Source organism: Lobosporangium transversale (assembly GCF_002105155.1).
Source record: "Lobosporangium transversale strain NRRL 3116 chromosome Unknown BCR41scaffold_12, whole genome shotgun sequence".
Lineage (NCBI taxonomy): Eukaryota > Fungi > Mortierellomycota > Mortierellomycetes > Mortierellales > Mortierellaceae > Lobosporangium > Lobosporangium transversale.
In genome coordinates, this window is record NW_019028990.1 from 281831 (window position 1) to 308982 (window position 27152).

General features: G+C 41.2%; 8 protein-coding genes across 8 annotated transcripts; 2 read left to right on the top strand and 6 right to left on the bottom strand.

The window, feature by feature from the left end:
* Window positions 1–501: 501 nt before the first annotated feature.
* On the bottom strand, window positions 502–2926 carry BCR41DRAFT_420931 (hypothetical protein). The gene is made up of 8 exons (XM_022029963.1): window positions 2744–2926; window positions 2546–2607; window positions 2310–2424; window positions 2089–2170; window positions 1956–1980; window positions 1680–1779; window positions 1439–1534; window positions 502–1311 (listed from the first exon to the last, which is right to left on the bottom strand). The coding sequence occupies exons 1-8, from the start codon at window positions 2810–2812 to the stop codon at window positions 550–552; spliced, it is 1311 nt and encodes a 436-aa protein (XP_021882796.1). The 5' UTR covers window positions 2813–2926; the 3' UTR covers window positions 502–549.
* Window positions 2927–3028: 102 nt separating this feature from the next.
* BCR41DRAFT_334705 (TFIIH subunit Tfb4/p34) lies at window positions 3029–4816 on the bottom strand. The gene is made up of 8 exons (XM_022021948.1): window positions 4779–4816; window positions 4497–4671; window positions 4142–4350; window positions 3872–4002; window positions 3641–3766; window positions 3387–3522; window positions 3261–3297; window positions 3029–3174 (listed from the first exon to the last, which is right to left on the bottom strand). Exons 1-8 carry the CDS (start codon window positions 4801–4803, stop codon window positions 3060–3062), a joined length of 954 nt encoding a protein of 317 aa, XP_021882797.1. The 5' UTR covers window positions 4804–4816; the 3' UTR covers window positions 3029–3059.
* Window positions 4817–4883: 67 nt separating this feature from the next.
* On the bottom strand, window positions 4884–6521 carry BCR41DRAFT_27423 (Rad1/Rec1/Rad17). Its single transcript, XM_022020193.1, has 5 exons — window positions 6465–6521; window positions 6308–6377; window positions 5620–6110; window positions 5425–5530; window positions 4884–5289 (listed from the first exon to the last, which is right to left on the bottom strand). The coding sequence occupies exons 1-5, from the start codon at window positions 6479–6481 to the stop codon at window positions 4927–4929; spliced, it is 1047 nt and encodes a 348-aa protein (XP_021882798.1). The 5' UTR covers window positions 6482–6521; the 3' UTR covers window positions 4884–4926.
* A 157-nt stretch (window positions 6522–6678) lies between these two features.
* BCR41DRAFT_380561 (Nin one binding Zn-ribbon like-domain-containing protein) lies at window positions 6679–8527 on the top strand. Its single transcript, XM_022027269.1, has 3 exons — window positions 6679–6986; window positions 7175–7967; window positions 8095–8527. The coding sequence occupies exons 1-3, from the start codon at window positions 6692–6694 to the stop codon at window positions 8489–8491; spliced, it is 1485 nt and encodes a 494-aa protein (XP_021882799.1). The 5' UTR covers window positions 6679–6691; the 3' UTR covers window positions 8492–8527.
* A 4389-nt stretch (window positions 8528–12916) lies between these two features.
* BCR41DRAFT_297243 (hypothetical protein) lies at window positions 12917–13090 on the top strand (the record flags this gene model as incomplete). Its single annotated transcript, XM_022020451.1, has 1 exon — window positions 12917–13090. A coding segment is annotated over one exon (174 nt), but the record flags the coding sequence as incomplete, so codon positions are not given.
* Window positions 13091–13575: 485 nt separating this feature from the next.
* On the bottom strand, window positions 13576–16590 carry BCR41DRAFT_369494 (hypothetical protein; the record flags this gene model as incomplete). Its single annotated transcript, XM_022026463.1, has 4 exons — window positions 13576–14241; window positions 14368–15847; window positions 15960–16359; window positions 16551–16590. The coding sequence occupies 4 exons, from the start codon at window positions 16588–16590 to the stop codon at window positions 13576–13578; spliced, it is 2586 nt and encodes an 861-aa protein (XP_021882801.1).
* Window positions 16591–17958: 1368 nt separating this feature from the next.
* On the bottom strand, window positions 17959–19606 carry BCR41DRAFT_350468 (hypothetical protein). The gene has a single exon (XM_022023668.1). It carries the CDS (start codon window positions 19479–19481, stop codon window positions 17997–17999), a length of 1485 nt encoding a protein of 494 aa, XP_021882802.1. The 5' UTR covers window positions 19482–19606; the 3' UTR covers window positions 17959–17996.
* Window positions 19607–24334: 4728 nt separating this feature from the next.
* On the bottom strand, window positions 24335–25909 carry BCR41DRAFT_385418 (hypothetical protein; the record flags this gene model as incomplete). The annotated part of the gene is made up of 1 exon (XM_022027665.1): window positions 24335–25909. The coding sequence occupies one exon, from the start codon at window positions 25907–25909 to the stop codon at window positions 24335–24337; it is 1575 nt and encodes a 524-aa protein (XP_021882803.1).
* Window positions 25910–27152: the final 1243 nt, after the last annotated feature.

Sequence of the window (27152 nt, forward strand, 5' to 3'; positions counted from 1 at the left end):
AACAACGCCACCAATTTTATTGAAAATAGCATAGCTTTTTGGTCAACAACGACTTTTGCAGCGTCACCTGACATGCAAGTGCACATATATAAAGAGTTGATTTGTCAAGAACAAGTGGGAGATGAGAGCATGGACAGGGCAGATCAAATAAGAATCTAGTACATGTACAAAATTTGCACGGGAACGATCAAATGCCTTTGTGTGAACATTAGGTCAAAAAGCATCAACAGTCCAACTCACACTGAAAAAAACCCTGAAGTATCTCAGAAGAGTCGTGCTATGTCTTCAGATGACTTTGTTATTTCAGACGAAGAGTGTATATCCACAAACTTCCTAAAAGCAAATTAGGATCTGATAAGACAAAAAAATATACACATGACATCCCCTCTTCTTACAATGCTTGCATGCGTTGCTCTTGCATAGTAAAAGTGACTCTTCACTTTATTGATCCAGGAGAATTTTTTTTTTTTTTTTTTTTTTTTTTTTTTTTTTTGATTGTATCTCTCCCATAATAAACAACCTTTGTAGTAAGCTTATTGTTATTTTTGTTTAAATCAAAATAGCATCATCCACGCCGGTCCCTGACCCTGACCCTGGAAGGTTCTTACTACTAGTTCCTGAGCCTGTACTTGAGCCTCCAGAACCCGACATTTGTCTAATATTAGCGGATGATCCAGGACGAGGCATATCAATGTTGGTTCGAGACCCAGCTCTTGCGACTGAACGTTCACCATCCCTAGATGATGTAGGTTGTGAAATGGAAGTTTTATAAGGTGATGATGGTGCTGGTCCCGGTAGTGCAGGCGCAGAGGGTAATGGGCGGGATGGCGGAGGACGATGCGATGAGAGTGATGACGAAGATGGAGCTGAAGGGGTATTGAGGAAGCTTTGGGATTTCTGGCTAGAAAGGCCTTGTTGTATGACTCCTGCCATCGCTGCTTCTGGACTCTGATATGAAGATACGGGATCACTTCTTTTGGGAGATATCTGTGCCATCTGTTGTAGCTGCTGTTGCTGATATTGCTGTTGTTGCTGTAGTTGTTGTTGTTGGCGCCGAGCTTGGTGTTGATGGACGGATACTTGATCCAGATGAAGCTGTTCTTGTTTCTGTGTTATTTCCAGCTCCTCTTCTTGAGTTACACTTGGTGGCGGAGCCATCCTGAAATCCATTGAATCTTGAAGAGGTCGCACATATGGATGTGCTAATAATTCAGCCATCACTGAACAATATTTTTTAAAGATCCGTGTCAGCTCATAGTAATATCCTGGTGCGCGAGGATCTTCTATATCTGTTAACCTATCATATACATGCTTTAATACCAACCAACCAACCAAGAAGAAAAAAAATATAAGAGGGTTGTAAACATCTTCTCTAATCAGTCCAAAAAGTCGACACTTTTTTTTTGTTTGCAATATGAATATATTGAAAAGTTCGTACCTGAGGCTTAACTGGTCCTGTGCTCTCGGATGATTTCAGATGTATGTATACACAATCGCAGAAGAACTTCCCACTAGAATACAGGACATCAAGAAGCTAAATGAAAATATCAAAAACCCCCTCCTCATTTCCTTGTCAGCCGCCATAACCAAATATCTGTACCGTTTTTTTTTTTTTTCCTTTGCTCCTGTTCCTATTGAAAGGTGGGAAAAAAAAAAAGGTATCATGAAGGCATGCTTACATTCCGATCAGGAACACTGGGAATAACGTCCGATCGAGTGTAGATCATAATTAGGCGATATGATGAACCATCAACCTCATCCAGGTTAATGTGCTCCAGACTTTGAGTAGAGTTTTTTTTTTTTTTTTTTTTTTTTTTTGGAAGGAAGGAAGGAAGGAAGGAAGGAAGGAACATATAATCAATTTCGGATATTACTTTTTTTTTTTTTTTTTTTTTTTTTTTTTTCTCTTTATGGGCCAAAAGGCAATAGAATAGATGCTGTCCTTTGTAGCTTACACTTCTTTGAACATCGAGGTGGTATCTATAAAGGTATTCAGATGGTTGTCAAAACAAAGGAAATTATTAAAAAAAGAAATACATGATAATAAAGGCCAGCAACTCTGAGGGAGAGTATCTCTGCAAGTCTTACCAAATGCTTTAAAGTTTCCCATGGTATACAATTCATCAATGGCATGAGATAATAATACAGTATCCGAAGTGAAGTCCATATGCTAAGTAAGATAATCAAGCAGACAAGGAAGAGAAAAATACTTAGTTTTGTCTTTGCTTGCTTGTTTTCCTCCAATGTATAAAAAATATATAAAATACATAAAAAAGGGTTTGTGGATAAATCAATGACGTTTTCTTTACCCAGACAGCTTTCTCGCCCAGAATCATGATAGCAAACTCATGCTTTGAATCCCAACACGACTTTTGCTCAATAAACCATTTTAAAAGCTGCTTTGTCCTATTGATCCGCGTTTCACTAGGGAGGAAAAAAAAAAAAAAAAAAAAAGAAAGTTCATTTTGTTATTAAAGAGTTTGCAAAAAAAAAAAAAAAAAAAAAAAAAAAGGTGGCAAAAAAAGAAACGCTCAATCATACGCACTTGGTCTTCTCTCCTAGAATAAAGTATTCATCCATGGATTGGTCCAGGTCGATGCCAAATATCTGCAGAATAATAAACAATAACAATCAAATGCAATTAAAAAAATTGTGCCTTATATTACTACTATGATTGCTGGCATTTGTTAAAAAAAACGAGAGCAGAGAATATAAAAAAAAAACTCTTCCTGCAAGCCTTTACAATTTTTTCTCGTCCAGGCAGAGGAATTGCCGCGTCATGTTCGCCACTAGTTGAATCCATTTCTTCCATGAGAGTATATAGAGCACAAGGCGTAAGGACGAGTTATTAATGTAACAATTGAGTTGCTAAAGAGTAAGTTTGAATGCCAAGAATGAGCCAACAGCAACGGTTTTACACTCAAAGTGGTTCATGTGGAACTTGGGCTGAGGCTTTATTTCCGAATTCTATTTCCTCACATAGTCCCCCTTTTTTTCCTCATTAAATAGCGCCACTACTTTTTAGTATACATGTATTTTTATTGATTTTTAGGCTTTGACTATGATGGAGTAGGTAAAGGTGTACTTGGGCGTGGTGAACCAGGATTGGATGCACCAGCCTTTGCACCAAGCCTCCTTGCTGAAGGAAGCAATGGCTGGAACGCGAATTTGGTCCTAAAAGAATGAATATATTGCATGTTATAATTGGTTCCCGGTCTAGGATGAGGTAGACACCATATAAAGCATTCACTGCAACAAACCTGCAAGTAGAGCACACTGGAGAGAAACTACAGAAAACTTGAAAAGTCAAGTAAAAAATAACAGTAAGCATGTCACTCGCCGTGGATACTATTTAGTGAATCATGTTCCGAAACTGTTGAACTTACTGGATAGACATACTGAGCACACATAACCAATGTCGACAATCTTCTTATGACAGAAACAAGCTGCCCTAAAGTCAACTTGATCCTGTCCTGGCAAGTATAAATAATTCCTCGAATACATATCAGGTAAGAATGAAAACTAAAAAAGAAAGAAGGAACCAAATATAAGCAAAAAAAAAGAAAAAAAGGAAAAAAAAAATCAGTAAACAATATAGTAAAGGATCCTATCAAGCCTCCATGTCCCAAAATATATTTACCATCAGGATCTGTAAGAGGCCTCTTGGGTCGCTCGGTTTCATATAGATACCCTCTGTTATATGCGCCGCCTGTTGAAGGAACACAGCATCTTTGCCCCATATCTTGCATACATCAATAGGTATATTCTATTTTGACAAACGATTGTTTACGTTAGTAGCAACATCTGCGGGTTGGAAATATATATATATATATATGAAAGCGAGAGTTTCCTGAACAGCCTCAAAACTTACCGCCTTTTGCGCTGAAAAGATGCAATTCATAATGGGGATATAATCCGATGATGAATCCGGTGACACTGTCAAGACTAAGATCCTGGGTCTAACATGCCCCATCCCATCGGATTTTAGGGCCTGGTTGATATCTACCAATGATACCGGAAAAGAAATATACACTTTAAGAACATGTCTCCAATGCTTTTGCATCGAAGTAAAATGTTCCTTGACTATTATACATGGTGAATCCCGAAAGAAAAAAAAAAAAAAAAAAAAAAAAAAACCTACAACAGAGTCCAAGTGATAGTGAAGCCGCAATCTTGGATGAACCAACGTCTCGCTCCTCCAACGCAGGGCGAGGGTCCTGCAATAGTTTTGCAATCCCGGACTGGACTGCATCATTAACAACCTTAAAAACTTGGTATGCATTGGCGTCCTTCTTTGTTCCTACTCTCCCACCAGGGATTGGTCCATTCAATTCTGGATATAAAAATTTGCTGGAATGATAGAGGAGATCGATCAATATCATTCATGTCCGATAAAATAAAATTAAATTGGTGGCGCGTCAATGCTTTTTTTTTTTTTTTTTTTTTTTTTTTTTTTAGTCCATGTTCTCCGTAGTAACTCATAGTTCCGCATTTACCTAGCACCCACATGACTTGCAATCACAGCCAACCTGTTGTCATGCCGTCCTGCGAGATGTGCATTCATAAAAGCAAGAATGTGTTGAAGAGCTTCATTGAGGCTGAGGGGTGCTGAAGGGTGTTCCCATTCAAACGGGTTAATGTCAATGACAATCACCAACAGATTGGGATCATCTATTTATTAATAATATCCACGACGGTCAATTGGTCTATCCTCAAGCGATGAAGTATACAAAGTCGTTCAACTCTTTATTTTTTATTTATTTTTTTTTGAGTCTTGCCTTCATTAATCGTGCTGTCCTTCATTGTTCTTTTGGTTTGAAAAAAGAAGGCAAAGAGCATTTGAGTGCTGTGCATTATAGATATTGTATATTGTTAACACGTGATTTATAAGGCTTTTTTTTTTTTTATTATAATTTTATTTTATTTTTAATCAACGGTTTCAAGAGGCGCAAAGATGTACTCTGAATACAAGAACCGATGCTCCCGCACTGGTATAAGAAACTGAATCCTCAAGAAGTTCTCAGCGTTCAGAGCCATGCTAGCTCTACTTGCCATCGGGCATACTCGCAGTACATTTAGTACATGCGAAAAGTTATAACTGTGCTCGGTCGGGTTCTCGAACGGATATTCAAATGATTCAATTACATCACCCTGTGAGTAATTTACGTCCAGGTTCTCGACTGTCCCCAGACTAGATATTCTAAGGTGTGGGATTTCTGGCGAAACTCGGATCACTACACGGTCGCTAGTGGCATCCAGGTCCCTAAGCCCTTCTTCTAACCATTGAGCCTGCAGCATGCATACAAGCATATTAATAATAAAAAATAAAAAATAAAAAATAAAAGAAGATAATAAGCAGAAATACTTTACAACGTCCATTTCCGTCGTAGTCACTAATAGGAGAGCAGATCCAATGGCCCATACCTTCATATTGATTTTAGCAGTTTCTTCACCAAAGTCAACTTTGACTGGAGGTTCTGGATCGAACGTAGGGATACCACATGTGGTCACAACCCCATTGTCCTCAAGCCTACATTGTCAGAAGATCGGAAATTTTCATTAGTTCTATTTTTTTTTTTCCTAAAAAAAAAAATAAAAAAAAGAGAGCGCTTTACATACGTGAGGATGAATTTGGACCCTGATCCATCGTAACTTAGCTTGACTGCTGTTGCTGGTCCTGATCCAAAAACCGTATTGCTTTGTCCAGAGTTGCCTTCCCCAACTTGAGTACCACTCCATCCAGCTGTGCCAAACATATTGAGACAACTCAGGAGCGTTCCTAGGTTGATACCAAAGCTTACGACTAAATCGGGTTCGTTTCCTCCTGGCATTCTTTGACTACTAGCCAAGCCAACTTGTTGTGAACTTTGCTGCGTATTCGCAACCGTATTGATATTTGGATTCGTGTTCGTATTTATATCCGTATTCGCATATAAACTTTGTTGCGACAAGGGATCATTGATCTCATCACTACCATCATTAATCCCTGCTTTTATTGCAAATTTATAGTCCTCAAACAATTGCCTTTGAATCAAACATCGACAAAACAAGCATCGCGACTCTTCCAGAATGAATGACAAGCCGTCCGATGTTATCATACAGGTTGCAATCTTTTTGTCTCAAGAGAAAACAAAAAATGAAGAAAGAAAAAAAAAAAAAAAAAAATAGAAAGAAAGAAAGAACGAGAGAAGGAAATGAAAATATAATCAACAATTAACACAAGATCCTAGTTACATGAACTACAATAGATGTGCTTTTAATTATTTGCGTTATATCAAGTATATCGTAGTAATAATAGGTGTCTTACATCCTTAATATGGACAGACTTTAGAACTGCTGCGAGATGGCGCACATTCCGAAGACGGGCAGTGAAGTAGCTATTGAAGCTCTGAGAGTAAATACCATCATGTTTTCTAGAGACTTCTGGAAATTGAATGGAATTCATTACATCATTTCTTACCTACCATTGGGTCTCAGGCATGTTGTGTGGTTTCGTGGCAAATGAATAAGAAAAAAAAAAGGTTCAAACTTCAGGCGCGCTTTTTTACAAAATGGTGGCAAATTTATGGACTGTCATTTTTCGGTGGAATGTTTGTGGCTTAAAAAAAAAAAGAATACAGAAAGAGGGAAGAAGGCGAAGACACATGTCGACTTTTTTTTTTTTTTTTTAAAAAAAAACAACACTACCACCATGGCATCAGAGGAGAGCATAAACACAACTGCCAGCACCACCACCCCTGCTCCCGTCACTGAAAGCAGCCCATTCTTGACTGCAGACGATACCAATGATAGAGCAGTTCATCTTATTTTAGATACTTCACCATTTCTGCGTGGGGGTGCCTCGAAGCTGAGAGCTTTGGCTGACAAGTTCTACACTATTCCTGAAGTCCTTAACGAAATCAGGGATAGACAAGCACGAAATGACTTAGCCATGCTACCCTTTGATATCGAAGTCATCAACCCTTCAGAAGCCTCTGTTCGAGCAGGTAAAAAAAAACATGAACGATATACTGTATCGACCCATCTGCATTCATCATATCTGACAAGAAAAGAAAAAAGAAAGAAAGGGAAAGAGAGAGAGAAAAGAAAGGAATAAAGGAAACCTCAATTGTATGCTTATCAAGACCTTCTTCAACATTTTTTATTCTTTTTCTTTTTCTCAACAACAATGTAGTTGCCGCATTCTCCAGAAAGACGGGTGATTATGCAGTACTGTCAGCAACCGACCTTCGTGTCTTGGCTTTGACCTACCAACTGGAAGTCGAAAACTGTGGCATGAAACGTATCCGCACAGAGCCTCATCGAGCAAATGTCCAAGCTGGATCTAAGAAACCTGTTCTACCTAAACGTACAAAACATTCTGCTAAAGAAGTCACCGGAGAGTTTGAGGATGGGACTCAGGAATTGAGCGAGACTCAGCAACAAGAGCAACAGCAGGATGAGCCAAATGCGGATCAGCAAGGAAATACAGTCTTAGAGGAACAATCAGAGGAATCAGAAGACGATGGTGAAGATGATGGTCAAAATGAAGGCGATCAAGTACAGAAACAGGAGGTACAGGATATCACAAGTAAATTTGAAACCATGACCACAACAGAGCCTGCAACAACTAGTGATGCAGTAGAAGCTGAATCATCTAATAATGCAACTGAGAAAACGAAAGAAACGACCAAGGATGAAACCGAGAATGCTCAAGTAAATGGAGATGAAGAAGGAGGCAATAACGATGATGATGATGATGATGGCGAGTGGATTACACCGGACAATGTCAAGAAATTCAAACGCCATGGTACATTAAAGCCCAAAAAAAAGGCTCGCAAGCCGATGTTGATGCAGGTAGCTTGTGTAACAGGTGATTATGCCATGCAGAACGTACTTCTCCAAATGGGACTCAACTTGTTATCTATTGATGGTCTCCGCATCAGCAAAATCAAGAACTGGGTTCTCCGCTGCCATGCCTGTACAAAGTAAGTGGCATGGATCATATTTGAAAGTTAAAAAAAAAACTTCGTCCGGCATAGAAAAAATTACTTTCACAACTTTGTATCCTCGAATTAACTTTTTTTTTTTTTTTTTTTTTTTTACCCTTTTCAGGGTAACATCCGACATGGATAAAAAGTTCTGTCCCAGTTGTGGAAATGCAACCTTGATGCGCACATCGACCAGCACAGATCAAAACGGCAATGTCAAGTATTATCTAAAGAAGAATATGGTCTATAATCTGCGCGGCACAAAATACTCGATCCCCACACCCAAGGGAGGTCGAAAGAACAATGATTTGATCTTGAAAGAGGACCAACGTGAATATGAACTCTCATTGAAGTTTCAGAAACGACAAAAGAACATCGATGCATTCGATCCAGATTATGTGCCACGTCTTTTGGAAGGGCAAATCGATGTTCGGAATCCCTTTGGTGCGCCTATCATTGGTTATGGCAAGCGTAATCCAAATGCTGTAAGGAAGAATGGAACTCTGAGACGGAGAAGATAGATAGAGAAGATAGAGAAGAAAAGGTCATAAAAATAGGGAAAAAAAAAAAAAAAAAAAAAAATTGGTTACAAAAAAAAAAAATATTCAAAAAAGTCAAAATCCAAAAATGGAAGTCGCACGCATGGCACAATCCACGATACTCGTCCATGTGGAATAGCACGCCATTTTCGCAGAACCTTGCTACATTTTTGAAATTTTGGATGTCGTACAATGTGTATGTGCGTATGCATCATTTTACTTTTCTCTCGTTGGCCGTGTAACAGTTGCATAAAATGGATTATCTTGTCCTTTCTCCCCTCTCCTTTTTTTTTCCTCCCTGAATGCCATTGAGTTTTTTTTTTAACGCCTTTCAGTTTTTAAAGTAAAAAGGACCCTGCACCTAAAATCATCGTGCTTATTCCCTATCCCTTTCCTTCCTTCCTTCCTTCCTCCGCCTCTCTTTCCTTTCCTTTCCTTTCCCGCATCTTGGGTTAGATTGTATTCTCAATAAATTACGATCAGCTCTTTCAATTGTGCAACCTCCCTCGTCATAATGTAAAGTTGCTCTTCTGTGGCCGTTACACATCATTGACATTTATATGTTTATAAATATGTCAATTGAATACCTGTAAACTCATCTGAATTTGCTGTGCCTCATTCTCGTGAATAGAAATTTCACGCTTTGCGTTCCACACTCAGGAAATATAGAATGGTAAGACTAGGATATGTCAGCAAATTGAAATGTAACTCTACACCCATTCAAAGGAGTAACACACACACACACCATACACATATAAAATAAAATAAAATAAAATAAAATAAGATAAAAAAAAAAACGGGTGCGTGTATTTACATTTTGTACACTCTTGTACCTCTATAATCTTTTTTTTTTTTTTTTTTTTTCTATACATTAATGTTTGTGTATTTGTGTATGTTGGTCCAAACACAGTTCAGAATGGGTCAGAACACAGTTTGGAAGAAAAGAAAAGAAAAAGGAAAAAGAGGGCCGGCTTTTACTTTGGTCTTATTTTTTTTTCTTTTTTGGTCCGAGAGGAAATGAGTTTCGAAAAGGGTTTCCCAATGATTGAACAAATGTCTGCTTGATCTGCCATCGGTCATCACGGAAGTATTGCCTCTTAATCTGTCGGAGGAAGGTGAAGGGGAGATTGAGGGAGAAAGAGGTAAGGCCTTTTTTTTTATCAGACGACATAAAAAAGAGCGCTTCAAGGATCCTGATTATTGTCATCAGGAACAGGAAGCGTGCCTGAATAATTACGTCCATTTCAAACTATAAAGAGTGAAGCAATGTAACAAAGTCGCAAATAAAGATGGGGTAGTGCGTGGGAGCGATATTTCGCATATTTGATTACCTTTTTTTTGGGTAAAGTTATCATAGCTGCGCAACTCTCAAAGAACGAGCTAGTAAAAAAAAAAAGTACGTTATACAGAAAGTTGAAAACGGGGTGGAGAACGAAACAGGAAAAAATAAGAGAAGGAGGAGGCTAAGAAAGATGTATAGAACTCAAGCCAATAGCAAAATAGCAAAAAAGGAAAAAAAAAAAAAAAAAAAAGGAGCGAGTGAATAAGAGTTTGAGGATAAAAAAGGTGTCTTCATCCTTCCTTTCATTGCCGTTACAAGCTTGAATGCTTATTACAGCCACATGCTCAGTACCCTGTCCAACTTCCCTGGTTTCCTGGGCTGCTTTGTGCTGTCGTAATTCATTCATCCACAGCCTTCAGTTGTGCTGTAATGTGTTTCCTTTTTCTGTGTGCAGCCGATGCATTCATTCTTACTATCCCTGTAATCAAAAGATGTTGACAAAGATCCATTCAGTATCGTGTCATCACGCAATTTGGACACTTTGTGACCATGCCATACCCTTAAAAAGCTCTTTGCCTTGGGTAAACATGGCGGTAACCAAGGAGCAACAAGTTTGTTTTTGTTTTTATCACTTTCCTCAATGCATAATTGAATACCTGCATACCGCCAGTAAAAAAAAAAAAAAAAAAAAAAATGGTCAATTGGACATTGGAAAATGTAACTTTGATCCACAATCCATATACATTCGCCGCTCTTTCAAAAAACAAAAACAAAAACAAAATACGATCCTTTAGATTATGTATACCTTTCCCTCCCCGATCTTCCTGTGTTTGTCACTCACCTACTCTTTCACTCTGTCTTTCTTCTGCCTGTCCTGTCCCTCTCTCTCCCTCTCTTCCTGTGTCTCCGTAATTCTTTTAATACATGCTACCGACGGTTCACGCTCATGAACCTTCGCCCTCAGCTGCTTCAGCGAATCAAAATTTGAATACAAAGATAACATCATTGGTCTGGTTGGCATCGCCATTGTCCAATCCTACTACATATATCCTCCTATAAAGAGCATTTTTCCATCCTTTTAAAAATTTCCTTCTTTTGAATTTATTCTTTCTCCTAATTCTACTTTTATTTATTTTTTCTTACTATTGTTCCTATAGTTTGCTCTTCAACAACGCGTTGTGATCTCTCTTTTTGTTTTTTTTATCGATTCGTGAATCAATACAAAGACATGATGGATAGGGTTCCTAATCCCAATCCATATTCGGTCGCTGCTCCAAGAGACGATGCAAAGGATGGCAGCGGCAGTGGCAACAATAGTGGCGCAATTGGACGCGGACATGGACATGGATATGGGCATGGGTATGGACGCAGAAGTAACAGTCCTAGCTACCGTACATTCGGTACAGGAAACATCACAGGAACAGGGCCTACAGTAGGCCTAGGTGGTTTGAACAGCAGTGGCGACAACAGGATGGGTATAGGTGCTGAGGGCGACGACGACGACGATCCAGAGAATTTGCCGGACGACGATCTACTCCTCTGGGCGAATTCCCAGGCATTCGGTAATCAGACAGATAAAAATCTTGAGGATATGATAGCAATCAAGATTGCTCAAAGCCAACAGCAACAATTCCTAGCGGCGCAACAACATCTCCGTCGTCAACATTATCCATTGCAACATCCTCACTATCATGCTCATGCTCATGCCCATGCTCATCCCCATGTTCATGTCCACCCTCTCTCTCCTCATGCTCAAATTCATGGCCAGGATAATAACAACCCATTGATACTGCAGGGCCTTCAACGCCATCATCCTATGATGCAAGTTCAATCATCTTTGCCTCTTCCTCATCCTCACCCCCACCCTCATCATCTGCATGCACATGAGAATCAACAGGGGCATCCTTATCAACCATCTACTCATACACCCCAGTTTCATCATCAACCTGTAGATATACAGCGACAGTTGCAGCAATTTGACGCCATCCAGGGATATCTTGATGCAAGCTCTGAAGGTACAAATGCAGATCTCTTTTTATTTATTTATTTGTTTATTTATTTTACTTTAAGGGTTTTTTATATATATATCATATATATAATATATATCTTTTCATTTTTTCGATTATTGATATTCAATCATGCTATTACTTTATCACCTTATATTTTTTGGGGGGTACAACATGCATTTTGGTTGTACAATAGATTCACGATCGAATTTACTAGTAGAAAGGTCGCGTCAACGCAACCCTGTCTCAACCGCAGCTACCATCCAGGACTTGCATCATCATCAACAACAGCAGCAGCAGCAGCAGCAACAGGGATATTTTGATCCTAGTGTTCATCATCCTGCATATGCCACACAGTTCCATCATCAGTCTCAGCTCCCTCAACAGCAGCATCCTTTCCAACTACCTCATCCTACAGGTGCGTCCACTCTATCTTCTCCGACTGTCACCCGTGATTTCCATCGCCTTCAAATCCAGCCACAACAACAACAGCAGCATCCTCAAAACTCTGGGGGCGCGGATGATGCATCGCCTACTTCTGCTCAAAGGCCTCATCATGAAACTATCGGGGGGGACATACCTTCTCTCTCTCCACCTTCTTCTTCTACAACCACACATGGAGTCTCACATGAAGAAAAGTTACAGCGACTTGAAAATGAACTTCAAGGATACCAGACAGAACTTGCAGAGGAGCGCCGCTTGCAAGAACAAGAGCTACAACATCTACACCAACAACAGCAACAACAGCAACAACAGCAACAACAGCAACAACAGCAACAACAGCAGCAACATCAACAACATCAGCACCAGCACCAGCACCAGCACCAGCAGCACCAGCACCAGCACCAGCACCAGCACCAGCACCAGCACCAAAGAGACACGTCAACATCCCCGTCATTTGCGGCCATGGACACAGACGACGGTCCTTTCTCTGCAGCTGGCTCCAATCATGGTGGGGACGACGACAGTGCCAGTGTCGGGAGCAACAGCAACAGCAACGCCAGCAATACCAACCGTAGTTCTCGCAGTCGCAGCAACAGCCTACTCTCTGCATCTCATGCCCATGACGATCCCGAATACGCCGCCAAGCTCACTGCTGCTGCTGCTGCCGCTGCAGAGGAAGACAAAAGACGAAGAAACACAGCTGCCTCTGCTCGATTCCGCCAAAAGAAACGTTTGCGTGAACAGATCCTTGAGAAGACCGCTAAAGAGATGACCGCCAAATCCGAATTACTCGAAATCAGAGTTCGTGAACTAGAAATGGAAATTAAATGGCTTCGAGGACTTATCGTTGACAAGGATGCTTCCAGAGCATTGCTACGGACTGGAGTTGCTGCTGCTACTGCTGCTGGTGCTGCTGGTGCTGCTGGTGCTGCTGGTGCTGCTGCCGTTACTACCGCCGCCGCCGGCGGCACTAACAGTAGCGGTGGCAGTTCTCAATTGAAGCCAAGAGCTAGAACTATATCTTCCACCATTTCACCTTCACCTTCCTTATCAGGAAATGACGTGTTCAGAACAGTAGCATCAAGATCACTCGGAGGAATGATTATTTCCACTTCTGAGGCGGGGGGTGGAAACAGTGGTGGCACAAGGCCATAGACCAAGACGTAGATTTAAAATATTTTGAGAAAAAAAAAAGGGAAAAAAAGAGTATAAGAGGTAAAAAAAAAAAAAAAAAAGGTCGGTTCATACTTTTATATAGATGAGATAGATATACTTTACAAGAGGAAAAAAAAAAAAAAAAAAAAAAAAAAAGGGGCTAGATCCATCTATATACTTCAAATAAGCCAGACCATGGAAAGCATTGTTACAGGGATGACCAAGTTATCGTTTTGTTCTGAAACCGCCTCCAGCATTGCTGCCACGGAGACCGCCATACCATATCGGACGATTCCCCAAACAGACCACGTTACTGACGACCAATCATTCCAAGTTGAAAAGGATAATAATGAAGCCGGTGGCATTGAAGAGGAGGACAATTGCTTTGCCTTGTTCGATACTAGAACAAGGGAGGACGATCGAGGCGATGTTCCGTCTCCAAACACAAAGCTCATCAACCACATCCCCACAAAGACTGCACCGGCTGCCACCATCATACTCGCCACAAACGCAACCGTTCCCTCAACAGTCTTGATCGTACCAGGCCATCGATGCCTTCCAAATCGTTTCCCAACAATCGATGCCATCGCATCCCCTACTCCCAACGCAAAGATGCCCGATAATCCCGCCAGGATATGTTGCTCCGCCAGCCATACTGGTGCTGCACATCCCATCAGCAAATACAAATGGCTCAGAATAATCGGTCCTCCATCGCGAGCATCCAGAAACCCAACCAGGAACAAATGAATCTCTTTTCCGAATGGCACAACTGCGAAGCAGCGAATGTACTCCAAGAAGATCAATGCTGCCAGTGCTACAGAAAACGCAATGTGCATGAATGGTTCCTAGGAAATACAAAATAAAGGAGAGAGCATGGTATTTAGAAAATAATGTTTTTTTTTTTTTTTTTTTTTTTTTTTTCTTTCATGAAAGTAACTCAAATATATCTATAACAGCCGTTTCAAACTTACATCAGCAAGATATCCAGGAATAAACATCACCACTGCCAGGGCATGATAGAACTTTCTCCGATTGTTTAGTGAACCCATGATGGATCGTCTCCGAATGGAGGTGTTGATCCAATAAAAGAATGCAATGGAACAACCGATCGCCAAGACCCAGTATAGACACAGCGCCAAACGGCTCCAGCCGATCCTAGCTCTCATCAATGTCTCCAATCCAAACTTGATATCCAATAGATTGGCCTTCGTCTCAGCGCTTACTGGAGATTGACCCGGTTGAAGTAGCTCTGGAGCTGATGATGAAAAGATGCGGCTCATCAGAAGGAACTCGATCACCCATACAAATGGGTTCTGGCCCAAGATACGCTCACACAGTGGCATGAGCACTCCCAACACGATAGCAACAAGACCCGCATAGACTACACCAGCAGCAATCTTCTTCTTCAGCTCTCGTCTCTGCAGTGTCGATGCACTCGTGCCCTTTGCGGGCCTCTGTGCAAGCGTTCGGCAGCACACTAGAGCTGGCATAAGTAGGACTCCGATGAGCAGCATTCCAACCACAAGTGTCAACAAGAACATGAACTGAGGATGCTCCAGGATAGTTCCAGGACTAGATGGTGCCTTTATAAACGCCATGATCAATGCCTCGCGGATCAGGAGCATAACGGCTTGAGTCAAGATCACCAATTCTCCAAACGTGAACGATCGTCGGAAAAAGTATGCAAATCCAAACAGCAAGAGCTGGAATACAGAGTGGGTCAACATCACCATTCCGGCTCCAGTGTCCTCTAATCCCGGAAGCCACTTGAGTCGTGCAAGGAGTGCCACTAGACAATTGTAAGCACCCCCAAAGCCCAGAGCAATGATCCAGATCTCTTCACGATCGCTAGCCTTTTCAAACTCGGAGGTTCCTACGAGTAAACTTGGATGATGCAATTGATCCGCTGAAAACATGAATAGGTCCGGAATCTCTTTTTGTTTCTGTAGACCATAGGGTTGTTGTACTGCTGTGGATGGTGTGGACGATGCAGCAGATAGAGTGGGTGAGGAAGGCGAAGAGGGCGAGGATACGGCTGAATTTTGGGGTTTTGGGTGTGAAACTTTGGTGCTAGTACTTAGGCTGCTAGTAGATATGGAGGCTAATGATGTTGAAGTGGCCATCATTGGTGAAGGTAAGGCTATGTTATCAAGGATCGTACTCCGGGTCGCACCCATAAATTTTTTCCGCCAAAGTTGTTGTTGCTGATGAGTACGTTTCGATGATCCTGTTCCAATTTGATCAAAGGCTTTCAGAAGTAACATGTGCACAAGAATTGATGTTCCAAAGATTAGCGAGAACGCCATGTTTGACAGAACAGATTTGGCAGTATAAATGCCATTCACCCCTGTTGATAAGAAATGTTCATCCGTTACGGTCTGTACAAACTTTGCAGCTAGCACAATTGGTACTAGCACTGTTGCGAATATGGAACCATTGTCTGCTCCTCGTCTAATTGGAGGCAGTAAGATTTAATAAAGTTGGTAAAAATAAAAAAAGGAAAAGGAAAAGGAAAAGGAAAAAGAAAAAGAAAAACTTTTTAGGACAAAAAAGCTCTACTTACCGATACCAATTGGCTTCTGAGCCCCAGACTCTCCATTGTGGTGCAGCAATCTCAGCAGAGCGACAAATGCGGTTTTGCCATTTTACAGGAGCCAAAGCATGTGGACCATCTGTATTATTAGTACTGATACCAGCCCGAGTGCTCTCTTGACTTTGCAACAGATTTTCTTGCTGGATCACCGCGGCAATATCCTTTTGATGAGCCTCATCGTCTTCACTCTCTTCATCGCTTTCAGCAACAATGGCAGCCACAATGTCCTGCGACGCATTCACATTTAACTGTCGACTGGCTCGTTTCCGAAGAGGTTGTAATGGCAGATTCTTATTGTGAAGTGGGAACTGAAGTTGATGATCATGTGCGGTCAAAAAAATTGCATGGATCGTTGCCAATAGGATGAATCCTAAAGGAAGAGGAAAAAAACAGATATTCATTCATCCATGTAATAAACAAATGAATATAAAAAGAAGGAGGAGGAAAGGAAAAAAAAAAAAAAAAAAAAAAAAAAAAGGAGAATGGAAAGAATTATTAAATTTCGTCATACCCACATCCCCCAACAACAACGTTTTCCCTTATCTGTGTAACTCATCTTACCAATGGCTAACGCCCAAGCACTTTTGGCCAAATCCGACATGGTTTCCTGATGGCTTTGGTTCTGGTACCGTTGTTGTTGCTGATGATAGTGAGGATATTGTTGTGGATATTGATTAGTTGAGTCCTTCCATAGAGTCTCTTTCTGATCCTGTAACTGTACCTGTGACTGTGGTTGGTCTAGAATGGTGTTACTGTAATCAAGTGTCATCATCCGGTAACCTGCAAGAAGAGCCATCCCCACCATCAATCCACGTTCAATCCTCAAACGCAAAAGATTTGCCCACATTCGTTTTTGGACTGGGCTGTAATTTTTGTTACTGCCTTGCCCTGATTTCTTACTACTGGTCGGAAATGATGCCCCTCCAAACATTCTATTGATTCTTGATGCTGTTGCTGTGGAAGATGCAGTTGTGGTTGTGGCTGTAGTTGTAGTTGTAGTTGTATTCTTGTGATGACTATGATTATGAGTATGAGTATGAGTATGACTGTGCTTATGGTTATGGCTATGAATATGGTTATGATTGTTGGCTGGTGTTATTGCTGCAACAGTGCTTGAGTAAGAAGAAAGCTCTGTGCCGGATTTGGAGAGTGAATGTTCAGAGAAGTGACTTGAAGTCCGTTCATGGGCATGACTCTTGTCCAGATGGTCACTGTCCCTTTTATCCTCATGGCCATTGCTTTGTTCTTGTAACATGGTCAATCCTCTGTGCTGTTTGACATAAACTGTCCTTTGTCTATTGTCTGTTGTCTCTGTAGTTTTCTTTTTTTTTTTTTTTTTTTTTTTTTTTTCTTAAAAAAAAGTAAAAGGAATAGAAAGATGTGAATAAGGGAACTTTTTGATCCTTGTAATGAATGGAAAGAAACTATGAAAAAAAAAAAAAAAAGTGAGTCTCACAATTCTAATGGCAGAATAAACGGGATGTAGCAGTTTTTGATTGGATGAATGAGAGGATGTGGTGTGGTCCAACTTGATCGGAATCAACAGATAAGAGGCAAGGCAAAAGAAAAGTAAAAGAAAAGTAAAGAGGAATGAAGTTGGGTCGGATGAATCCAAATGTTTATATTAAGCTTGTGCATAATCACTTGCTCTATTTTAATCCAAGGTCGATCATATCGGATTTCACATGCCATCGAAAAATGAATTATCGAATTATCTTTTTCATTTCGGAGTGTTGCAAAAGAAACATAACCGTTGGGGGGCTCTGATCAAAGATGACGGAGCAATTATCCCTCTCTCCTAGGCAAATACATCATGTATCCATCTGGAACATCATCTCGGACCATGAAAACATTTATACACACACATGTACATACATATACATCTATATAAAGTTACAAAGCATCAAGCATCGCTGTCAAGGATTGAATTTGTATATTTTTTATTTTCTCTACTAGTAACGCAAAATACATGTAATCCATGCTGTGCCATGCTTTGCCCTGCCAGCGTTATTTCCCAATTAAGTCGTACCGCAAGTCCAGCCTTGCCAATGCCTTGTTTGTCTTGAGCACATCTGAAAGTGCCAGAGCTCCTTCAGGTCCAATTGGGTTGCTTCTCAAGTTCAAACTTGTCAAAGTTGTGTTTGTCTTGAGCGCCTCCGAGAGTGCCAGAGCTCCTTCTTTCCCAATTGAGTTACTTCCCAAATTCAAATTTGTCAAAGTCACGTTTGTCTTGAGTGCCTCTGAAAGTGCCAGGGCTCCTTCATCCCCAACTCTGTTGCCCCAAAAGATCAAACTTGTCAAAGTCGTGTTTGCCTTGAGTGCCTCTGAAAGTGCCAGAGCCCCTTCTTTCCTAATATAGTTGCACGACAAGTCCAATCTTGCCAGAGTCGTGTTTGTCTTGAGTGCCTCTGAAAGAGCCAAAGCTCCTTCATCCCCAATACTATTGCTGCTCAAGTCCAAGCTTGTCAATGCCTTGTTTACCTTCAGTGCCTCTGACAGTGCCAGAGCCTCTTCCTTCTTAACTGAGTTGGCTTCCAGGTTCAAATCTATCAAAGCCGTGTTTACCTTGAGTGCCTCTGAGAGCGCCACCGATCCTTCTTTCCCAATCGAGTCGTATCGCAAGTCCAAACTTGTCAAAGTCTTATTTATTTTGAGCGCCTCTGAAAGTGCCAGGGCTCCTTCATCCCCAATTCTGTTGCCCCAAAAGATCAAACTTGTCAAAGTCGTGTTTGCCTTGAGTGCCTCTGAAAGTACCAGAGCTCCTTCTTTCCTAATATAGTTGTACGACAAGTCCAATCTTGCCAGAGTCGTGTTTGTCTTGAGTGCCTCTGAAAGAGCCAAAGCTCCTTCATTCCCAATTGAATTGGTTCCCAAGTCCAACCTTGTCAATGCCTTGTTTGCCTTAAGTGCTTCTGAGAGTTCCAGAGCTTCTTCATCTCCAATTGAATTTCTGGTTAAGTTCAACCTTGTCAAAACCGTGTTTACCTTGAGTGCCGCTGAGAGTGCCAGAACCCCTTCTTTCCCAATGTTGTTGTGGTACAAGCACAACCTTGTCAAAGTCGTGTTTGTCTTTAATCCCTCTGAAAGTGCTAGAGCTCTCTCTTTACCAATCGATCTGTGCATCAAGTACAAACTAGTCAAGGGCATGTCGGTCTTGAGTGCATTTACAAGCTCTCGGAAATCGCTGTCCCCGATCGTTGAAGGATTCATCTCGAACGATAGCTCGTGAAGGTGTGGCGGTTTCCTGCTTGATAGATTGGTAAGCTTGATCAGATCTGGAGATAGTACTATACAAATCGATTTCATTTTGCGTAGTTCTATAATACGAACAAGCTGTTCATATCGTGTAGACATTGAAAGTAGTTTCCAGATAACACTCTCTTGAGGCTGCCCAAGATGAAGTCGAAGAACCGATACATTCGACACTTTTAGAGCTTTCTCTAACGCTTTAAGATCTGTCCGAGTCCAGTCCCAGGATAATGTGATATCCATCTCGTACACATGTTTTGCATTGGTCAGAGCATTGTAGAATTTTACTGCTGTGGTTCTGGATCTCAATGTGATAGTCACTTTGCCAAGGTGCGACTCATACTTGCCAAAATGCCACTCCTCGTCTTGGTTCATCTCCACTACATTTTCAAACACCTCCTGTTCTCTCTCGTTATATGTCAAGCGGTAGTGGTCGATGCAAACCCATCTGACATGGCCTGTTTCTGTCGTAATCCTGTACAAGTTGCCAAGTTGCCAGTCTTCATCCTTGGTTTGAAGGAGTTTGCTCAGTTGGCGAAGATCTGCTCCTTCAAGTGCCTCAAAGTCATCGATTGTGTTGATGTTGCTCAGAGCTGGATTCGCTTTAGAGAGCTGCTCCATATACTTGATTGAATAATCAATGCCGGCATCCAGTAGATTTGGGACTGATGTCAGAGAAGTACCTGAAGCTGCTCCTATCCCCAACTTCAACCACTGTAAAAGGATAACTATATATTTTCCATACTTTTGAAAGAACTCTGTGCTGTTCCGGATCTCATATCCTTCATGTCTGGCAAGGTGGATTTGGTCGTGCCAATTCTTATCTGTCTTTGCAGTGTTATCCCCATGTTCGCATAAGAAATGAAGGCGCACCTTGTTCCTCAAGACATTCATTGGGTCCCACTTGGTACGATCGGCAGGTAAAATGATAAACAGTCGAGGAACTGGATACTCGTGTGGCTCAAACTTCTGGACAAGGATAGCTTCAGCTTTCTTTTGCAGGATGGCAAGTCTGCCGAGTGCTTGCCGTTGCATTTCAAGCATTCTTTCGTCCTTCTCCTTGGCCTCGAATTGCAGTTGAAGCATCTTCTTCTGCATTTCAACCATCATGTCGTCCTTCTCCTTAACCTCCAACTGCAGTTCAAGCATTCTATCGTCCTTCTTCTTAGACTCTAATTGCAGCTTAATCCCCTCATTACTGGCCTCCATCAGCAATTTCTTTGTCTCTTCAAAGTGAGAGTTGAAATTCTCGTTATTAGAAGGTTGGACAAAGTTTGATAATGACAAAAGAAGGTCATGAAAAACCAAGTTTTTCGACTCTCCCAATGTCGGCAAATGGACGATGGTGTTGCTACTGCCGCAGTTGCAGCACTGTGGTGGTTCTGTAATGATGTCCAGGATCTTGTCAGGATAGAATGCAATACGCGGAGGCTCGATTCTAAAGAGACAAAATAAAAAAAAGTCGTGTCAAATTGGGATTCCCTCATTTTTCTATCCATGAGCAATCAACAAGGCACCAATGATAAAATAATATACCTGTTGCCATCAGCATCCGAAAGGAATGGGATGGGATGCTCATTCAGCTTGAAGCGCAGTGCATCCGGAAACACATCTCGAATGTCTTGCAAAAGTACGAAGCACGGCGGGCAGTCATTGGTTGCCTTGGTGGAAGCAGTTTTAACACAAACTTCTTCAACGATGTTGTCCTTTCGGAATCGTTGGTATTGAAGCTCTGCCATCTCGGTGATGATTCGAAGGATGAGGAAGGAATGTTGACAAGATGCAAAGACCCTTCATTCCTCTTCTCTGAGCAACAGATGCTGTAATACAGTCGAGTCGACCTTCAGCTTCGCCACTTAAGGTCATATTGGTGTGCTCTACTGACTATAGTTTCGTCCACGAGTGCTGTTTATTTGCATCCGTCGGCTGAAGGTGTAGTAGCCACGTTTGGAAGGGAGGTGCTCTTGAATGGTAATGACCATGGTTGCAGACAACCAATGTAGAACTCAACCTACATAAAAGTGCACCTTGAAATCATTACTCAATCGAGCCTATACCGGATCCAAGTATCAACCCCATTCCCGATGTCCAGATCAAAGGTATTCATAACTATATCCGCTCAAAGAGCGTAGGAGAGGTCCACCAAAACCACGAAGATATCATTCACCCATCATCTCACAACATCACCGAATATCGTCCTTTATTCCTATCACAAGGTCATCATCGAGATATATGGAAAGATAGTCAAGATGGCGCATTTATATCCACTCTGAAAAATCAGGACTAATAGTCATCTGAACAATTATCTGCACAACAATGGGCGAACGCGATATCGTAACCCTTTTATGAAACCTCTGGTTACGCAACAACAATGTTCTTCCAGATCAACAAATGCATCAAGACCTGTCGCTATTAGTTTACCACAGTAGTCGTCACCATTCATTAATGCGTCGAGGTCTGCATCAGTCTCAGGTACATAACGCAAAGAGCTGTAGTAACATCGCCAACCGAACTACCTGCAATGCCTCCATCCATAGGCATATACATAGTAGCTCAAACGGAACGAGCTTCACCACCAAAGACTTCATAAGATTCATCTGCTCCAGCCCAATGAACGCTCTGCCTACAGCCAATGAACGCTCTGCCTACAGCCAATGACCAAAATAGCATGTGTAATGGATGGATATAACGAATATAGCAAGAGGAGAGTGTACGAGTAGACACCGAAGTATGAATCGACAGATGAGCCTTCTTGAGAGAGAACATGGATAACAACAATGATACTTTAGCTGCGTGGAGAGCAAGGGTCCGCCCCTGCTAGCCATCTTCAAATTGAGATGTACAGTCCATGTAACAGTTTTATTGTCATTAGGAATACTGTACATTGGTTCAATCCTGACTATAACATTCATTTTTGTTTCTGTTCCTGGATCGACGATATGACATGGGATTTTAGCCATAAAATGGACCGGCTCAAAAAGGAGATGCAAAAGAAGATGGAGGAGATCACACAGTAAAACATCAGACAGCCAATCCCAATCAAAGCGGAGCAGTGTATACTAGTGTTTCATGGCAATAGCAGTAGCAACAAGGAACGCTCTCACCACCTGCCATCACTCAAACCTACCTCAGCAACAACATCGAGAGGAGTCAAGTCTGAGATAGCGATTGGGAGAAGTGGGTTGTGATTGTACGCATACCACCAACGCATCAAAGTCGGATAATCCATCAAGCATATCCTAACCCACGCACAGTAGGATACATGCGAGTGTTTGAAAAATCCAAGTACTGCCTTCTAATTGGAGGGCACTCCACGATGACAGTCTTTTCTTTAGGGCCCAAATAGGTGCCATATAACCCGCATACAGGCGAAAGAGGGCGACCATCGATTTTCAATCGGTTTTCTTTTCAGACTCATTATGAAGGAATAGCTCTGTTCAGTTCATATAATGGGTAAGGCTGTATATCCATCCATTCATATATTTTTTCAAATATATTTAACGAAAGAAAGAGATTTACTAGTTCTTGTCTTTTTGTTTTAATTAAAGCACCAGAAAGCATTCACTTTGGGGTATCGATGCACAGCTGCTTTTTGTTATATCACTTCTGGTTAAGGAAAACCGAGTGATTCTATATGCGAGAAGCGCTTACATGGGCTAGAGAGTATATGTTTGTGACGGCAAGCCAATTAAAAGACTTTCAAGATCGCCGTACCTACATAGCATCATGAAGGAGCATTATTTAATCGTTTGGAGGGACGCAGAGGAAGGGGTCATTACTACTGGGGGGTACCCGATGGAATAAGGTCGATAGTATTGGAGGTTAACGACCAGGATCAGGGCCTAGACACAAGCGATGTACGATTTGAGATGAGGCTACATATACATATAGTAGCATTGGCATCAATGACTGCAAATGCCGTAGCTGGATGTGGTGATAAATAATACAGCGTTTTTAATTGTTTTATCCATTTTAAAAAAACATTTATCCATTTTCAATTTGCATTGCTCCGATGGGAAATAAGCTTTATCCATTTAAGCTAATAAAATTATCCTATAAGTTATCCGAATGTGTCTGGAATATTATCCATTTTTTCAAACATAATAACCGAACCGACTGTAACAAATATCCAAACACCATGTCCTTTTCCATGTCCCACAAAAGTCATGGTTAATTCCGCATGACCACTTGGACAAAATTTGCAAACACTTGGATAAATTTCTCAGCCCTTTTCGGCCAACTTTTTAACTTACCTTTGGATAAATTTTTTTATTCATTGGAACAATTTTAAAAAAAAACCGATAAAGTTTATTTTAAAATGGATAAAACAATTAAAAACGCTGTATTGTTGTTACTATTACCGGTGAGCCATAGCCATAGCAATAGCAGCATCAACATTTTCTCTTCTACGAAGCAACCACCTTGAAAGGTCAACCTATCCAAGATCGTCCAGGAGGATTGACTCTGATCGTGAAAATAGAGAAAAAGTGGTACATACCTTTTAGTAGAAATGCTCATTGTCAGTATTTATCACAAATGAATATCGTGAAAGCGCAGAGGGGGAGGGGCATCAAACATTACTCTTGCGAATTGAAATCATTTTTATTTCCTACTAATAATGTAAAACACATGTAATCCAAGCTGTGTCATGTTTGTACTTGGATTGAGTATTTCAGATTGTACCAGAGCTACTTTTCACTTCAATATTGCAAGTCCAAACTTATCAGAGCCTTGTTTGTCTTGAGTGCCTCTGAGAGCGCCAGGGCTGAATTGAGTTGTATCTCAGGCTCAAGCTAGTCAAAGTTGTGTTTGTTTTGAGCACGTCCGAGAGTGCCAGAGCTCCTTCATCCCCAATTGAGTTATTATGCAAGTTCAAATTTGTCAAAGCTTTGTTTGTCTTGAGTGCCTTCGAGAGTGCTAGAGCTCCTTCATTTCCAATTGAGTTATTGTACAAGTTCAAATTTGTCAAAGCCTTGTTTTTCTTGAGTGCCTCTGCGAGTGCCAGAGCTCCTTCTTTCCCAATTGAGTTCTTTCCCAAGCATAAACTTGTCAAAGCCTTGTTTGTCTTGAGTGCCTCTAAGAGTGCCAGAGCCCCTTCAGGCCCAATTGAGTTGCTTCCCCAAGCTCAAAGTTGTCAAAGTTGTGTTTGCCTTGAGTGCCTCTGAGAGTGCCAGAGCTCCTTCTTTCTCAATTGAGTTGGCAAACAAGTACAAGCTTGTCAAAGCCTTGTTTGTCTTGAGTGCCTCTGAGAGTGCCATAGCTCCTTCTTTCTCAATTAAGTTGCCTTGCAAATCCAAACTTGTCAAAGCCTTGTTAGCCCTGAGTGCCTCTGAGAGCGCCAGAGCTCCTTCGTTCCCAATTGAGTTGCTTCCCAAGCTCAATCTTGTCAAAGTTGTGTTTGTCTTGAGTGCCTCTGAGAGTGTCAGAGCTCCTTTCTTTCCAATCGTAGTACCCCATAAATCCAAAGTAGTCAAGGCCACTTCGGTCTTGAGTGAATTTACAAGTGTTCGGATATTGTTAGCTCCGAACACCCAAGGCTTTACCTCAAAGGATAGCTCATGAAGATGTGGCAGTTTTCCACTTGGTAAATTCGAAAGCTTGACCAGATCTGGAGATAGTACTATACAAATCGATTTCATCTTGCGTAGTTCTATAATACGAACAAGCCTCTCATATCGTGTGGATGTTGAAAGTAGTTTCCTGGTAGTGCTTTCTTGAGACAACCCAAGATCAAGTCGAAGAACCGATACACTCGACACTCTTAGAGCCTTCTCTAATGCTTCAAGGTCTGTCTGGGTCCAATCCCAATATAATGCAATATCCATCTCGTACACATGTTTTGCATTGGCCAGAGCATTGTAGAATTCTCCTGCTGTGGTTCTGGATCTCAATTTGATAATGACTTTGCCAAGGTGCGAGTCATACTTGCCACGATTCATCTCCACTACATTTTCAAATGCTTCCTGTTCTCTTTCTTTATATGTCGAGCGATAGTGGTCGACACAAACCCATCTGACGTGGCCTGTTTCTGTCGTAATCCTGTACAGGTTGCCAAGTTGCCAGTCTTCATCCTTGGTTTGAAGAAATTTACTCAATTGACGAAGATCTGCTCCTTCAAGTGCTTCAAAGTCATCGATTGCGTTAATGTTGTTCAGAGCTGGATTGTCCTTAGATAGCTGCTCCATATATTTGATCGAGTAATTAATGCCAACATTTAACAGGTTTGGGACAGGTGTCAGAGAAGCACCTGAAGGTGTTCCCATCCCCAACTTGAACCACTGCAACAGGATGATCATGTGCTTTCCATACTTTTGAAAGAACTCTGTGCTGTTCCGGATCTCATATCCTTCATGTCTGGCAAGGTGGATTTGGTCCTGACAGTTCCTCTCTGTCTTTGCGGTATGATCCCTATGTTCGCATAAGAAATGAAGGCGCACCTTGTTCCTCAAGACATTCATTGGATCCCACTTGGCGCGATCGGCAGGTAAAATGATAAACAGTCGAGGGATTGGATATTCATGTAGCTCAAAGTTCTGGACAAGGATAGCTTCAGCTTTCTTTTGAAGGTTGGCAAGTCTGTCGAGTGCTTGCCGTTGCATTTCAAGCATTCTTTCGTCCTTCTCCTTGGCCTCTAACTGCAGTTTATTCACCTCCAATTGCAGTTCAAGCATCTTGTTTTGCATTCCTCGTGTCTCCTTTTGCAGTGTAAGCATCTCGCCAGCTTTCTTTTTGGCCTCTTGCAACAATCCCCTAATCTCTTCAAAGTGAGAGTTGCCATCCTGAAGAGTAAGAGATGAGTTGGCAGATTGAACGAAGCTTGATAATGAGAATAGAAGATCCTGAAAGTCTATGTTTTTCGACTCCCCCAATGTCGGGAAATAGGCGACGGCGTTGCTACTGCTGCTGCTGTTGCTGTTGCTATAGCTGTTGCTGAGTTGTGGTACTTCTGTAATGACGTCCAGGATATTGTCAGGATAAAATGCAATACGCGAAGGCTCGATTCTGTAGGACAAAAATAAAAAAAGTCACGTCAAATTGGGTTCCACCATTTTTTTTTTATCCATGATAAAATAATAAATATACCTGTTGCCATTAGAGTCTGAGAGGAATGGGATGGCGTGTCCATCCAACTTGAAACGCAGCGCGTCTGGAAACACATCTCGAATGTCTTGCAAAAGCACAAAGCATGACGGGTTGCCATTGCTTGCATCGGTGGAAACAGTTTTAACACAAACGTCTTCGAGGATGTTGCCCTTTTGGAATTGTTGGTATTGAAGCTCTGTCATTTAGATGGTAATTCGAATGATGAGTATGACGAGATGAGAGGTTTCTTCATTTCTCTTTTTAAATAAGGAGTGCAGTACAGTCAGCCTATTTCATTTTTTTTTTTTTTTTTTTTTTTTTTTTTTCAGCTTCGCCCTTTTTTTTTTTTTCCTCTGCATTGGCTGAAGGTGATGGTTGTTTTAGAGCTCTATGCATTTTGCCGCCCTCAAATGAGAGATCTCTTGAAGTTGAGCCTTGGTATATATCTCTATCTGTCTCTGTATTTCAACCGAAAAGGTAGAGCCGTAGAGAGTTGTCCGATGGATCCAGGACCAGCCAAGATACTCCTGAACACGAATACTTTCACGATAGTCAATAGTTCATTTACGAGAAAAAATAAAATAAAATAAAAAAAAAAAAAATAAAAAAAATTGACATCTGGAGAGAGAGTTGATACACTTTTTTATAAATAAATATATATACATATCTGCCCATGAACGTAGTTACGTGCTGTAGCAGAACAATGGAGGCTTTCCTAAAACGTTTTCGCGCTTAAAGTCAGTAAGTTGGACGTCGCAATGAATTGTCAAGTGCAATTTATTTTTAGAGCACTGTCTGTTCTTTAGCGTTAGCGTGAATATATAGACACAA